Raw genomic sequence first — 15,726 nt, forward strand, 5'->3', positions numbered from 1 at the left:
GAAACATTCCGCTCATTGATCGTTTAGGTGAAATAAAAACAAAAAAGCGAAGTGCTGTCACCGTGCCGCTTTTAAAAAATAATAAAATGACGTATTTTACTTAAAAAGCCTGCACGCCCACATAAAAAAAACGTAGGGGTTTCTTAAGCATAGCGGAGAGAACGGGTGAGAAAACGAGAGTACCGTGGTAGCAGAAAACAAGTATTTTTCCTTTGTTTTTTACACTAAATAAAAAGAAATGTGGCCTGGAATTTAGCTAGCTCTCGGCAGAGTGTGCTAGCGTCAAAAACAAGAAGGAAACAGAGTTCTTTGTGAAATGAATTGAATGAAATAACGGAAGGTGGAATATCTGTCCAAGGAATTCATAAATAAAGAAACCCACTTTTCACAGCATTATGTAACCGATCCTCAGTGTGCCTTAAGTTCGAAGACTGTCGCAAATACAGGGCTTAATTTACCGAGATTTAGTGTCAAAATACTTTTTTAATTCAGAATATTTATGTTGTACAAATATAGGTCCAACTACTAAACAAATGTAAAATCAATATACTGACTCTATACATAATTTACGTTAAAAAACTTTTAGGGCTCAGGTTTGGAGTCTGGCGGACTCGGGCTGATGTTAAATAAAAACAGTGTGTGGGCTCGGGTCTGTTTTATTAAAGCTGCCGGGCTCGGGTGGGGCTCGGGTTCATATTTTAAATCTGTTTCGGGCGCGGGCCGGACTCGGGCTTTTATGTTAATGTTTTGTAGGGCTCGGGCTGGTCCGGGGCCGTGTCTCTACCAGGCGGGGTCGTGGGGGCCTAGAAATTCCGGCCCCTGCAGTGGCCTTGTATATTATCACCCACGATTGCTGCCCTCTCCCACTCAACGCACAAGTTACGCGGGCATTTCAGGTCTGCGTTCGCTTGATTTGCTTTTTTTTTCAACACTTCAATTCTCGGGTATGCATGCGCGCCGGCTCCCGCACGCAGGCTCAAACAACGGCAGGGTTGATGTTCTCGCCCCAAACGTTCGCCGGTACTACACCGCGGCCAGACGCGGCTGCGAAGGGTCCGTGCACCGGAATGTCTGTGCATCGAAATGTCCGTATCCCGGTGTAGGACATTTGTGCGTAGGACATTTCGGTGCACAGACAGATCGACGTACGGTCATATCGGTGTACGGACATTGCGTGCACGAACATTTTGGTGTACACGTTTTTCGGCGACCGAATGTGTCTTTGAAACAGCCATTGTATGTTTATTACCGCATAACGTGAGTTACGAACAACGATCTGCGAAGGGATTGCATTTTTAGATTTATGACGTGTTTGAATTTTGCGAGTTATGTTTAGAAATTGGGCATTTGTATATTGTAGTTTTATACTTCGTTCAAGGAACACCTGTATGCTGCGAACAGATTAAATTTTTTTGCACATGTTTTTTTTTTTATTTCAGATGAAGTCATTGATTTGTATTCGCTATTTTTAACGGGAAGCAAATCAGCTAAGACAACCGGCTGGTGTTTATTACGGTAGAATGCATTCCTAATGAAATTTGCTCGAAATAAAAGGCCCTCTTGCCTTACAAAGGAAGCCGCTATACAAACATTCAGTTGGCCCCAAAAATGCAGAAAATCGTATGAAAAGTTTTATGTAGGCTGCGTTGTCACGACAAACCGAATTTGCAAACAATGTTGTCGCTAGCTTTTTCCCTAGGCAAGTTTTGGATATTGCCGTGGAGCAAGAACGGACTTTTTGAAAGCACTTGCACACATTGTACGTCCCCTCGCACGCGCAGTAATACCCCTTTGTTGCTGTTGAGTCGAGGGGGGGCGGGGGGGGGGAGGGGCCCATTGTACTGGGTGCCTAAGGTATTTGAGAACAGAACTTTGGCCTCAGGCACAACAAAATATCTCCACCAAAATGAGACATATTTTCAACATACTTCTCGAAGTACTTCTCTTACGGTTTATTTGCGTAACTACTCAATAAATCCACCAACGGCAGCAATCAGTGATTCGATTCGGCTTCGCAAACAGCTCCATGCACAGAACAGGTGCTCGTTACAGATGTTGGCCATTGAGTGAGAAAAGGCGGCCTCCAGCGAATCTTTTGCATTATGCGGCCCTTTCTTAGCCTTTCTCTCAACGATGCCCCAGACATAGTAGTCGAGGAGATTTAAATCTGGAAAAATAGGAGGCCACAATTTGGGAGTAATGGGGTCGCGGAAGTTGTCGGCCAGCCACTATTGGGTGACGCAGACGGTGCGGACAGGAGCCAAACTCTGCTGAAAGACTTATGGTCTTCCTTTTGAAACAGTTTCTATCAATGGCTTTACAGCGGCGTCAAGCAGATTCACGTAACTGGCGGCATTAGCCCGGAGTACTGCAAAAAAGTGGGGCGGCATGACGACACGCTCATTGCGGACAACGGATAACCCTTCCGGCGGAAAAATTAAAGGGTTCTGACGATGTGTGACCGCTGAGTGTGCTTTGCTTTCCCTTTTCGCCGCAGATGCCACGTCACCGCGACAACACATGAGCTCTGTCCGCGCCTTGCAAAGGAAAGACGTCGCTATGTTGAGAAAGGTGGCAATTTCCAAATCGCTGTGGTGCGTGGCAAGGGCGACGAGGAGTGCACGGCGTTTCATTTCCTGCTTCAACTTGTACCCCTCCATCTTTGAACAAATTGCGCAGTATCAATGATAAGTGGTCGACGAACAAGAAGCCGTAAGCCTATATATGTATGATGAGGCTGCTGGTGTGTACAACAATAAGGAATAGCGTTCTCAAATACCTCCTGCACCCGGTATATATGACCCGCGCAGGGATGGCCCACCTCCCAAACGAAAGCCCACCCCCCAATCGTTCTCACGGAGGAAAGGGCGCAGCCTACGTTACACGGTGGGGGGGGGGTCAAATTCTAATGTGTGTATTTGAGAGGAGCTATTTTAAACACGAGTAGAAATAGCGCAGGTCTTTTGAGAGTGGGATTCTGAGACAGGCAAAGGGCTTTGGGGTTGTTTCGTGGTACACCAACCGCAATGTTCGTGAACCGAAATGTCCGCACCGAAACGTCCGGCACCAAAATATCCTACACCGAAATGTCCGGATATCGCCTGGAGGTCCCCCTTCTTGATTGTTTATCCCGTCATTTTTATGTGTTTATTTAGCGGGCACGACATGCCCATGTTCGCCAGCTCAAGCAGCGGCTGTGTTGATTACTCGCATCATATCGTTCACGTTCTTTTTTTGTGCGGATTCTGTGATTACCCATGATGGACGTTTACACTCGTTGCGGCTTCACCGGCGATCGAGACGAGATTGAACGCTCTGCCTCATTATATCATGACTGCTTGTGGCGTCACTCGTTTATTAGAACTTAGTTTCGTGTATTGCAAGGCGAAAACGTGTACAGTCGACGTTAACTACTCTCTGGCAACCTGTCAGCTATCGGCTCACGTCGGTCATCCTCTCTGGTCAACGTTTTCGTCTACATTCCCATTTTCGCACCGCACCAGGTTTTTCCCCTCCTAAAGAGCAAACAATGATGCCCCACGCAAATGCAATGATGACCGTCAGTGGCTCCTGGGGTACGTAGAACTCCTTAACTTGGAATTTGGGTTCGTCACCCTTTCCCCCGTGAGGCGAGGCCAGGACGTAAAGTTGGCAAGTCTAAAGTGTTTTGCACAATAGCGTCCAAATATTTCCCTCGCCCTCTTCGGCCGCCACCTACGCTCATCTTGCCCCTCCCACCCCCCCGCCCGATCTCCCGCTGTCATATGCGGCGTTCCTTGTAAAAAACCTACGAAGACTTTCGCAGGTACTACGAAAGTATACGCGCAGACTAAGGGACAACAAATGCATAATCTGTGGAGCTCTGACACATTTAATATTTATATCAATGTCACTAGAGGCAGTTGGTCAAATGAAGTTTTGAACACCAAGGGATAAAAAGAACAAACTTACAAAAATTACTCAACTGAATAAAAAGTGTGCATCTTATACATAAGCTAAAATTCACAAAGACCGAAAAAGAAAACTGCGGAAAATAACACTGGAAACATGATTAGAAATAGCAAAATTATAATTCAGGGTGTTTTTCGAAACCATGTCTTCTGAGAATATTTAATGAGGATCGCTCGTCAATCCTTTTTAATTGATTAATCTTTATTTTAAACAATTTTTCGATACGCACTCACTTCAATTACGCATGCCGTTTTGCTATATTGTTCATCTGTTGTCGCCGGTTCCTCAAAGCGTTCCTCAAAAAATTACTACAATAAGACATTACAAGGAACGAGTGAGAAAAAAAACGCGGGGATGCTCTCATTGATTTGTGGTATAAATTAGGTCCACAGAAAAAAAAAGAAACGCGAACTATCAGATTGACTGAAAGCTTGAAATATTCCGGCTCATAATTAACAAATAAATATTCGTTTTTCGCAAGACTGCCTAACCATCCGCTGGCCTAAAATAACGCAGAATTGCGAGCACGAACATCTGTAATAAAAGTTCAGAATGACGTGCTTGCTCCATTTAAACGTATTCCATGCCGCTCCAACATCTGAATAAATCGAATTCAAAGAAATGAATTGTAAGCGACCACTTTCTTCACCTTAACCAGACATCGTGCTTCAGCCATTTATTGTTAGATTACGGGAGGTTTGCTTATTTTTCTGTTTCTTGGAACCGTGTTTGCATAGAGAATTTGAAAGGCAGAAATTGAAATAAGGCACACATGATAGAAATGCTAAGAAAAGGCATGCTAATATCCCGCAGAAGCCCAAAGAGCCACGCCCTTCATAGGTATAATTTTTCTGAAAGAAATTATTGAGCGGCATGGGCAGCTACCGTGTACAATAAAATAGGAAGACTAGTTTGCTGTCGAAATACCAACTTTAAAGGCACTAATCCCGAAAATATAAGCGAGCACCAATACAAGAACCTCGCTTATCTTTTGTCCTTCCACGCAAAAGATGCTTCTCTAGATGTGTCGGATTTAATTCAACAAAACGTCTTCACAGAATCGTCCTCCCACCAAACACTGTTCGCTAAAAAGGCATTAATGTGGTGGCGGTTTTTTTTCGGCGCGTGAACTGATCGTAGAAACCCCCGCCATAGTTTTATATACGCGGTGGAAGGGTTTCGCCTTGAATATCAGCTGTGCAAGAATAATTTGCATTGCATTGAATAACTGCACTGTTTCCCGCAATGTCTGTCCTCGTTTTGTTTGAGACCTGCTGTACTGAATGTCATTTATGGTAGGTTGAAGCCAAGGACCTGATTCTGTTTTATTTGCAATCGCGGTCATGTATGTTAAGCCCATCATCATCTCACTACTTCATTGTACTAGGTTATGTGTATTTGTAATGTTTTTTAGGCGCTCGGCTTTCTGCGTCTCCTGTCATCGTCGTCGTCGTACTCACGGTGCTAAAATATCGGGTCACTCGTTTTCCAACGCCCAGCGCTAGAACGCTTCGTGCTTCAAAGACACGGAACCTTTAGAGCAAAACTGTATACCTCCGCCACTCAACGGATTCATCCCCGAGGGCACAAACGACAACGCGCAAAGAATATGTTTATACGCTGCATGCTTCTTCCTCCCCAGGTTTCACGTGAGTGGAGGTGGTTCAGGATTTTTCACTCTTTAGCGAACACTGTTCACTGTCATGTTCGAACTTAGTGTGCTGGTTGGGACAACTTCTGTATCCTTGTATCTAGTGAATTTGAATTTTGTAATTTTTTTAAAGGTACACATTCTAGGAAACATCGTGATGTTTATATTGTAAATAGTTCGACACTGTAGGTTTATGTAGTGTAAGCCATGCCATTTATTGGATCCTGGGCCTCAGTCAAGCTATGTTTAAAGCTTTTTGCCTAGAAACCGATGTAGGTCGTTTAGAAAATAGGCAGGTAGCTCGGTTAACTGGTTTATTCAGAGGAGGGGTTGGCCAGTAAACCCCGGCTACTCCATTGCACTGAACGAAGGGATAAAGACCCGCTTAAAGAAATCCCAACTACCTGACAAAGTCGACACGGTTCACGAGGTGCAGTCGGTGCTTCTGGGTTCGTATTCAGGAATTGGCGGTGACGGGCTTACACTATCTCTTTATTATTTTGAGTGATAACTGTTGAGTTAAAGAATGCATTGAAGGCGCGAACGTTATTTTCATGGTCAGCGTCAGCCGCATACGTAATAGCTGCTGTACCCACCATAATATGCTTAGCTACTGCTATTTGTTGCGGTGCAGTTCAAGTTTTAGCCGGCAGTAAATTTGGCAATCGAATACGTTCTGGAAACTTCTTCCTTGTGCTCTCTACATGCAAGGGATGATGAATTTTCACAGTAGTTTCAACAGCAGAGCTGCTTAGTGGGAGCTTTGGCCCGAGGGGTACGGCGGGAGCGTCAACAGTGAGCAACAGAATAACAATAGTTGGAAACAAAAATAAATCCTGGGCCATCTCCACTAACCAGAAACCTCCGGAGGGGCGAAGCATGCAGTGTATAAGTGTATTATTGGCGCCTTGGCGTTTATGCCAACGGAGATGCAACAGTTTGGAGGTAGTGGTGTACAGCTTTGCTGTAAAAGTCTCTTGCCTTTGAAGCACGAAGATATCAAACACGAGGCGTCACCGAGTGTCCCGGTGTTTTTTAGTACGCGTTAAGAAGCGCTCCAGCGCGAGGCGTAAAGGAGTGTCCCGGTGTCTGTTATTGCGTGTTACGCGCTAGCGCGAGGCGTAAGCGATTTCCCGGTGTTTTAGTACCATGACAACATAAGACGGTGATTACAACGACGACGACGACAACGACAGGAGACGCCAACAGCCCCAGCCCCTCAGGGGCTACGACCCTATAAAACACCGCTCGTGGTCAGTATTGAACCTGGGTTCCTCGCTTTATGAATACCGATGGAGCTCTCATCGCATTCCGGGCGCACAGCATTTCCTTTGGGATCGTAGCGCGGGCGTTGACTTTAGACTCGGCCGCCAGTTCCAGCGCGGGCTAACGTGGTCCACTTTGTGAAGTCTGCGGACGAAACGATCTGGTGCTGTTAGTGTTGGAGAGCTGTCAGCACCAAGTTCGGAAATAAATATGAGATGCAGCAGCCTTGTCTCACAACGAAGGAAGGGAGCCGCCAACTCTGCTTTTTCTCCTGCCTTGCACCCTTAGTGCTAGCTGGGCCATTTTTTAAAGAAAAAAATGTGTAGGCAACGCCGAGCCACATGAGGTAGAAGAGAGCTTCCACATTTTGTGGCAGCTCTACACTCAATCGGAATTGTAAAGCTTGGAAAAATTTGAATAGAATCGAAAGAACTGCGATGTTCAGAGACTTCAAAAAAGTTTTGTAAGGGGGTCCTAATTGAATAGCTTGTTATTTTATATTATTAATAGTCTTCTTTCTGAGATCCAGCTAACAGTGGCTCCTAAAACCACAAGAAAATGTTATTCTTCTCGTACTCTCAGCTCTTGTAACCGACATTTGCCGCGCTTTAGGCTGCAGAGCACGTGTAACTTCTATTCTGCAGACGTAGATATTTTTAACAGCTCCCTCAATCAGTTCAGTTCAGACACTTGCAGAATTTTCATTCGCTAATACGCTCCCTCTTATTCTCTTACACGAAACTATATGGAATATTTCTTTGTTCCGTCATACTGAATGGATCTTGTTCTGGTTATAGTAACTTCTTTTTACCTGCTTGCTTTACTATATGGATAGTATGCTGTTCATATATTTTTGTTGTTTTCCATTTTAGGGATTGCTGTTATAACGTTACACGATTTTCTGTAGCGTGCAGATCTCCTGTTTCATCTGTACGATGTAATTAAAAATTCTGTTGTATCCTGTCAGTCCTGTTTGTGTTCATTGCATGTAGTGTATACGCTATCTTCGTTTTGAAGTGGTTTGTACGGTATACTTTGTAATATCCATTGTAAAAGTTATTTTTTTACTCTTCCTTATTATACGTTGTCGAAGTGTTCTTTCCTTTCACTTTTTTCATTTTTTTTCACTTGTATCCATCTGTGTGCCAGCACAAAGGCCTCACGGCTGTTCCTGGGCAGAATAAATATACAGGATTGATTGATTGGTTATTATTATTATTATTATTATTATTATTATAGGAGTGTTATAGGCGCCTGAGCGACCCGTCTATGTGGCCAAAAGGCTGCCTTTTCAAGCCGTTTCAGGGCAAGGTCCACCCTGGTATGCTGCACAGCTCCGAAATAACTGAAAATGATCAGTAAGTACGAGAGTTTCGACATATACTATCAAAACACTAGAGGTCTACGAACTAAGTCCTCTGAATTTTTTAGAAATATTGTATGCTCTAAATTTTCTGCTGTTGTCATTACTGAAACCTGGCTTTCCGATGATATCTCGTCTTCCGACTATTTCCCTTCTAACTATCAAATCTTTAGAAGCGACAGAAAATTAACTGGACCTAAACAAAAAGGTGGCGGGGTTCTCGTTGCCATTGATCATTCAGTGCATTGCATGCGGCGTGCTGACCTCGAGACCCTAGACGAATCAGTCTGGCTTGAGGTAGGCCTCACGAAGGGCGAGAAGCTACTCATCGGTGCATTCTATATATCCCCGGATGTATTACCTTCTGTATTTAATCGAACACTCACAACCATAGAAAATGTCTCAAATGCACACTCCAACCATAAGCTCATTATACTTGGAGACTTCAACACCCCAGGTATTCGCTGGAACAGTCTTTCCTTTGAGCACAAAAACCATTATGCAGCGCAGAAATGGAGCATGCTATTAGATTTTCAATCGTTCACCTCCATGCAGCAGTTTTGCCGCATAGAAAACTCTTGTGGTAATGTTCTAGATGTGTGCTTCTCAAACTTAAAAAACGTACAAGTGTGTGCCTCCGAAACATCCCTTGTGCACCCCGACAAGTTTCACCCCCCTCTTATTGTCTCTGTCTCGGTCACGACCCAGCATCGCTCTGGCGGTGTTGACAATTGTGCAGTCCCGCGATATGCTTTCAAGCGTGGAGATTATGCTGGGCTGTATCACTTTTATTCATCTGCTGACTGGTCTAGTGTTTTGGATGTCAATGATGTTGACGAACAGGTTCGACGTTTCACTGAAATCGTCAGAAGGGGCATGGAAAAGTATATCCCTTGTTATAAGCCTGTCCCTTCCAAATTTCCCCACTGGTTTTCTAAAGAACTTCGAAGTTCGCTTAAACTTAAGGATAGCGCCCACAAAAGGGCCAAGCGTTCTGGGCTTGACAAGTGGAAAGCGGAGTTTAGTCGGTATCGCTCACTTTGTAAAATCCTCTACCGGCGTGACCACCAGCTCTATATAGAATCGTTAGAGGCTGCTGCGTCTCAGAAACCGGCTGAATTCTGGAGGTATGTACGCGGCCGTTCTAAGGCGTCTAAAGAACACGTTAGCCTGCTTAATTCCGATGGTGAAGAGGTTGAGGATGTTGCCACCAGTTTTGCTCAGTACTTTCATTCTGTCTTTCAACTGCCAGATGGCAACGACGAACGCCTATCGTTTAATAACTCTAATTTTAACACACTTAGGTTCGATGAAAAAATTGTCAATGATAGCCTTCAACGGATGAAACCATCATTTTCCTGTGGTGCAGATGGAATTCCAGCAGCCCTCATGAAGGCTTACGGCAACATTTTTGTGCCTGTCTTAACTTCCATTTATAATAACTGCTTACTTTTAGGTAAATTTCCTTGTGCATGGAAGATTGCTCGAATTTTTCCAATATTTAAGTCTGGTGATAAGTCAGCCGTTTCTAACTATCGCCCGATCTCACTCCTTTGTGTCGCCTCAAAACTCTTTGAGTCAGCTCTGCACAAAGTTCTTGCTGCCTGCGTCAAGAACGTTGTGATACCAAATCAGCACGGCTTTTTCTCTGGTCGATCGACGGTCACAAATCTTGCAAGCTTTATGACACAGGCTTCGGCTGCAGTTTGTGAAAACGCCCAGTTGGACGTTATTTATTTTGACCTCAGTAAGGCGTTTGATGTGGTGAACCATCAGTTATTAATTAACAAGCTTGCTAAGTCCGGTGTAGACGCAAGCCTTGTTGCCTTGTTGTCCAACTATCTCCTTGACCGGTCCTTTTATGTAGATGTTAACTACAAAAAGTCTAGTGTTTACCCTGCAACAAGTGGTGTACCCCAGGGTTCCGTGCTGGGTCCATTATTGTTTTCTGTCTTTATCAATGATGTTTCAACAGTGTTAACAAACTCTTCTTTTCTTCTCTATGCTGATGATGTCAAACTATTTAGGCACATCAGCGGTGTTCAGGACTGCTGTGCCTTGCAGAGGGATGTGTCGGAATTATCGGTCTGGTGCAGGAAAAACTGCCTAATTTTAAACCCCACTAAAACAAAGGTTGTCACCTACAGCCGGAAAACCCACCGTCTGCTGTTTTCCTACAGTATTGAGGGAGCTCCTCTGCAAAGGGTTGATGAGATTAGGGACCTAGGGGTGCTTTTCGACAGTACCCTCTCTTTTTCTCCTCATATTAGGCTCATCACCCGGCGAGCACTCCGAAGCCTTGGAAATGTGTGTCGGATTACAAAGGAATTCTCTTCTCCAGATCCATTTCTAATGCTATACAATGCAATATGTATACCACAGTTAGAATATGCTTCTGTTGCCTGGAACGGCATCTCCAAATCTAGTAGTGAATTAATAGAACGTGTGCAGAAGAAGTTTTTATCCATATTTAAGCACCGTCATCACAATCACAGTTCTCATCCTGATTCTGACTTACCCATAGTCCCTTCCATCCCTTCCTTGAACTGCAGACGTATGCGTGCAGACCTTACATTTCTTCACAAAATTGTTCATGGTGACCTTTCTTGCGCAGACCTGCTTAACTGTTTAGAGTTTAGTGTACCACAAAGGCCCACCAGGTCGCACCGCCCGTTCTTGACCGCTGCGCACAACTCCAATCATTCCCCTGTGCGCAGAATACAGAATTGTTACAACCGCTTCTTTGAACGCCTTGACATCTTTCAGAAATCCTTTACAATTTACCGTACAGCGCTGTTGAATACAGTATGTTAAACACCTATGATATGTCTGTCGCTATTTTTTTTCTGGAATTTGGTTTCTCTGTGGTTGTGTCTATCCAACTGATAGTTGCCTATTTTTGAAACTGTTTACTGTCATTTGTTCGTCTTATCATTTGTCTCTACACTCTTGCCGTTGTTTTTGTTGTATTACTGTCAAACTTTGTTGCTCTGCCTGTCGTGTGGCCTTTACGACAGGCGGAGCAACATAGGCATCTTCTTTTTTTTATTTTTTACCTGTACCCAGGCTCCGCCTGTGCTGTATTTGTCATTTTCACTACTTCAATTTGTGTGTGTCTTGTCGCTTGTTTGTTTCTTGCTATATGTTTCTTGTATTTTGTTTTCATGAAACTACCCGTGCGCCAGCACTCAGGCCTCTGGCTGTTCCTGGGCACGTAAATAAACATGATTGATTGATTGATTGATTGATTGATTGATTATTATTAATATTATTATACTGGTCGCCAATACCCAACCTTAACGGCGTTGACGAGCAGGCCGATTTTTTCACTGAAGTTCTTTACGATGGCTTAGGTAGATTTGTTTCCGAAAATATTGGAAGAAAGGCAGTTTTCCGCTTTGATTTTCCGCTCAACTGAAACGAGCTTTGGGGAGGAAAAATCCTGCGTACAAACAAGCTAAAAAAACGGGGCAATAAAGGTAGCAGAATGACGTTCGCGAACTCAGATCTCTTTGCTAATGTCTGGTTCAGCGCGATAGGTCGAGTTACATTGCCGCGGTTGAGGTTGACGCAACACGCCATGCCAAAGATTTCTGGGGCCACGTCCGTTCTCAAACCTCATAAAATTCACATGGGAACATTAAGCTCATCGATGAACGAGGAGAGAGCATATCGAGCGTTGCCAATGCCTTTGCGCGGCAATTACGTTCCGATTATGGCAAAAAAGTTCAGCATGTCCCCCTCCAGTGTCTCTAGGTTGCTATACATGCTCAGAAGTTTTGGTTTTAGAATGTATTGCTGCGAAATCTCTAGAACAAATAAAATCGTCCTTTTCGTGCCGCACTGACAGCTTCCCTTCTGCTGCAGTGAAAGCGTTTGGTGATACCCGTGTTCCAGCCTGGACGTGTATATATCAAACTTCTCTCAACTCTGGAAAGTTCCCCGCTCGTTGGAAGAATGCAAGAGTTATTCCTGTATTTTATGATCATCACCACCAGTCTATCTACACCCACTACAGGGCAAAGGCCTCTCCCATTATTCTCCAATTATCCCGGTCCTGTGCTAACTGCGACCAATATATTCCCTCAAACTACTTGGTCTCATCTGCCCATCTAACGTTCTGCCGCTCTCTGCAACGCTTGCCTTCTCTAGGGATCCAATCTGTTACCCGTAATGACCAATGGTAATCTTGCCTTCGCATTGCATTCCCTGCCCACGTCCATTTCTTCTCCTTGAATTCAACTAATATGCCCTTAACACGTGTTTGTTCCCTGACCTACTCCGCTCTCTTCTTGTCCCTTAATGTTACACGTATCATCTCCCGTTCCATTGCTTCCTGTATTTAAGCAGGTTCAAAATTACACCCTAAGAACTACCGACCTATACCTATTCTATGTGCTGCTTCTAAACAGTTGGAGTCCGTACTGCATGAACTACTCACGTTCAGTGTAAAAACCACATGAATACCTAGAGCATGACTTTTTCGCAGGGCAATCGACCACTACCAATCAGGTCAACTTGATGCTGCATACTTCGGAAGCTGTGCAAGGGAGAGGCCAACTAAATGTAGTCTATTTAATTTGAGCAAGGCTTTTGATATCGTCTGCCACGAGCTCTTAGTCAAAACTATCTTGATATAAAACCATCCCTCATATCTCTTATATGCAATTATGTATGTGATAGGCCATGTATCGTCCGTGTAAATGGAATGTATTCTCGTTCGTATGAGGCCACCAGTGGTGTCCGTTAGGGCTCAGTTCTCGGAACACTTCTCGTCTCAATCTTTATAAAAGATGCCTCAACAGTATTTAATGATTGTAGTTTTCTTTTCTATGCCAATGATGTAAAAATATTTAAGTGCGTTTCTAACTCTGCCAGCTGTTCCGTTCTCCGTAGAGAAATCTCGTCCTTTTCGCAGTGGTACGTATGCAACAGACTTCTCTTTAACACTTCAGGATTAATTAAGGGCTACTTCAGAAACGATTGCTGTAAGTGATCTTTTTCGTATACATTGATGTTTGAAAGGAAACAAAAGCCATTTTCAGTGTCATGCCAGCCAAGCTCTCGCCTGTTTATTTTGAATTTTTTGGTTACAAGTGCATTTGCTGAAAGTGTCTGAATGTTTTTATCAATTGACGACCCTGGCTTTCGACGCTTTCATTTCCAACATCATACGTTGTTTAGTAATTCCAGCCAGAACATGTTTTTTGAGAAAGAGCAAGGGAGCGTGAACAGAAACTCAGACACAGTATTTTGGGCCCTGGATAATGTTTGTACACGCGTTAAAATCTAAACAATTGCCAAGTTAGGCATTCCATCAAATAGTGCGTCTGTGTCGCTGTGCTGATTTGACGCTGTGCTGTTTTGTCAATGTGCTCTTCTGAAACGTGCGCTTTTGATGCCGTGCTCTTCTGTCGCGTGCTATCTTGTCGCGCGCCCATTTGACGCTGTGCTGTTTTTTCGGTGCTCTGCTGTCGCGCGCCCATTCGTCGTGTGCTCTTTTGACGCCGCCTCAATGTTTGTGTGTGTGCATGCCTGCGTGCGTGTGCTTACATGTGTTGATTGATTTGATTGTGGGGTTTCACAACTCGGTGATGCTACACAGGCGATGGGGCGCGCCATAGTGGACGGCTCCTGAATAATTTTGACCAACTGGGAATCTTTAAAGGGCTCGGAAATCGCCAACACATGGACGTTTTCGCTTTTTTTCTCAATCAGTGTGTGTGTGTGTGTGTGCGTGCGTGTGTGTGTGTGTGTGTGTGTGTGTGTGTGTGTGTGTGTGTGTGTGTGTGTGTGTGTGTGTGTGTGTGTGTGTGTGTGTGTGCGTGTCTTTTGTGGTTGCGCGTGACTGTGTGTGTGGGTGCATGCATATGTGCGTGTACAGAAAATGTGTGTGTGTGTGTGGGAGCGTGTACAAGTTTGGGTGCGTGCGCATGCGTTTGCGTCTGTTTAAGCGCACATGTTCGTGTGCGTGGACAGTTGGAGAAATTAGTTCAATGAAGTTTTAACAAGGCGCGCCCTAGGGAACTGATTAGGAATGCCACAAGCAGAAATTATGCGGAACACTGCATTTTTACAATGTCACAAATTTTTCACTTGTATCGCTGCACAACAAATTCCTTACGCAAACATTCACAAAATAAAATAAGCTTTGTTACCTCCATTAGATCCGACATATATGGGGGTCCGTAGAGTCCGCCCGAAGCTAAAGATGCAAGGAAGGCGAAAGATATTGGTAAAGTGATAGCCCTCATCTTGTTTACCATAAGTGGCGAAGATACCTCTTTAGAAGGCAGACTAACCTACGTCGTTATTCTGTGGAGGGAATATATATATAAATATATCCCTCGTAGCAGTGCTATTTCCTATTTCTTTAGTTGTTCTGCTGCATTCACTTTTGTGCGTGCGATGACCTTTCCTGCGGGAGTGTCTTAAGTTTGGAGTGTGGATGGACATGTTCGCGAAAGAAAGGGCACGAAGTCTTTTGAAATTCCATGTGTCGCTGAGAAACGAATGGCCCGACCTCTTGCTAACACGAAGGGTAGAAGCCTATAAATAGGACGTTTATCATTGCGCACTGTATAAATTTACGTGCGTTGCCATCAATCAGAGGCTCTTGATGGTAGCAACGCTGAATTTTGGTGATTGTTTTCACTAATAATATAGGTGAAGAAGCAGAGACTTTGAGCGAACACGTAAACCCTGTAGTTACAATAGGCCTATTCTTGACGAAAACTGTGCGCTACCTATTGTTATGATGGATTCGTACCGAGCAACTAAGCAAATATTAGGGTGTGCTGGGGGCAAAAACGTCGCCACCACATGCCTATTTAGGGACGTTGCTGATGGGGTTTTTTTGCCATTCATTTCTTTGCATCTTTATGACGACAACGTAATGTTACCATAATTTTGTTATTTAAATTGTTTTTCAATATATCTTTGCTATTGTGCTATGAATTTCTACTTTCTTAATATTAGTGCACAAGCTGTTAACAAAAAAATCTTGGGAAGAGCGCGCATAAATATAGAATTGCAGGGAAGTCGGACACGTGTGACGAGCAATAGGAAACAAATTTACTCCTTACGCATCAGTAAATTGATTGCCTGCTAAGTGAATTGTCAGCTAGCACAGGGGCTATGCCGCATTAAAAGCACTGCCATCATTATTCAGGCATCCTTCACAAGATTCCCCACTCCTTCGTTCTCTAATATCTTTTAACCTATCCCGCCGGTCGAGAGAGACATTCTCGATCGAGGTCACAGCTCAAAGGCGTGTGCCGTAATGGCGAGAGTCGATTCGAAATATGGCAACCACCAAAGAGAAAGACCTCTCCGCCACGGATGGAGATGAAGAGCTGTCTGTACATGGGCCTCAAAGCAGCAAAGGCTGCCATGGCGAAGAAGACACTTTGTAGCGCTTTGAGCAGCGCCAAAAGGCAAATGGGTGGGGAGTTACAATTTGCTCATGGCTGCTCTCTTGTCTTGTCTTTTAGGT

At 44.2% G+C, this 15,726-nt stretch overlaps 1 protein-coding gene across 2 annotated transcripts in view; it reads right to left on the reverse strand.

Moving 5' to 3' along the window:
• Window positions 1-14,534, reverse strand: part of LOC144152475 (uncharacterized) — a 68,230-nt gene extending 53,696 nt beyond the window's left edge. For both annotated transcript variants that reach the window (XM_077683748.1, XM_077683747.1), the window contains exon 1: window positions 14,390-14,534. In XM_077683748.1, the coding sequence (XP_077539874.1) occupies window positions 14,390-14,497 (108 nt within the window). In that variant the 5' untranslated portion in view covers window positions 14,498-14,534. The remainder of the gene's footprint in view (window positions 1-14,389) is intronic.
• Window positions 14,535-15,726: the final 1,192 nt, after the last annotated feature.

Source organism: Haemaphysalis longicornis, unplaced genomic scaffold (genome assembly GCF_048455015.1).
Source record: "Haemaphysalis longicornis isolate Haplotype H1 unplaced genomic scaffold, Haemaphysalis longicornis Haplotype H1 scaffold_9, whole genome shotgun sequence".
Lineage (NCBI taxonomy): Eukaryota > Metazoa > Arthropoda > Arachnida > Ixodida > Ixodidae > Haemaphysalis > Haemaphysalis longicornis.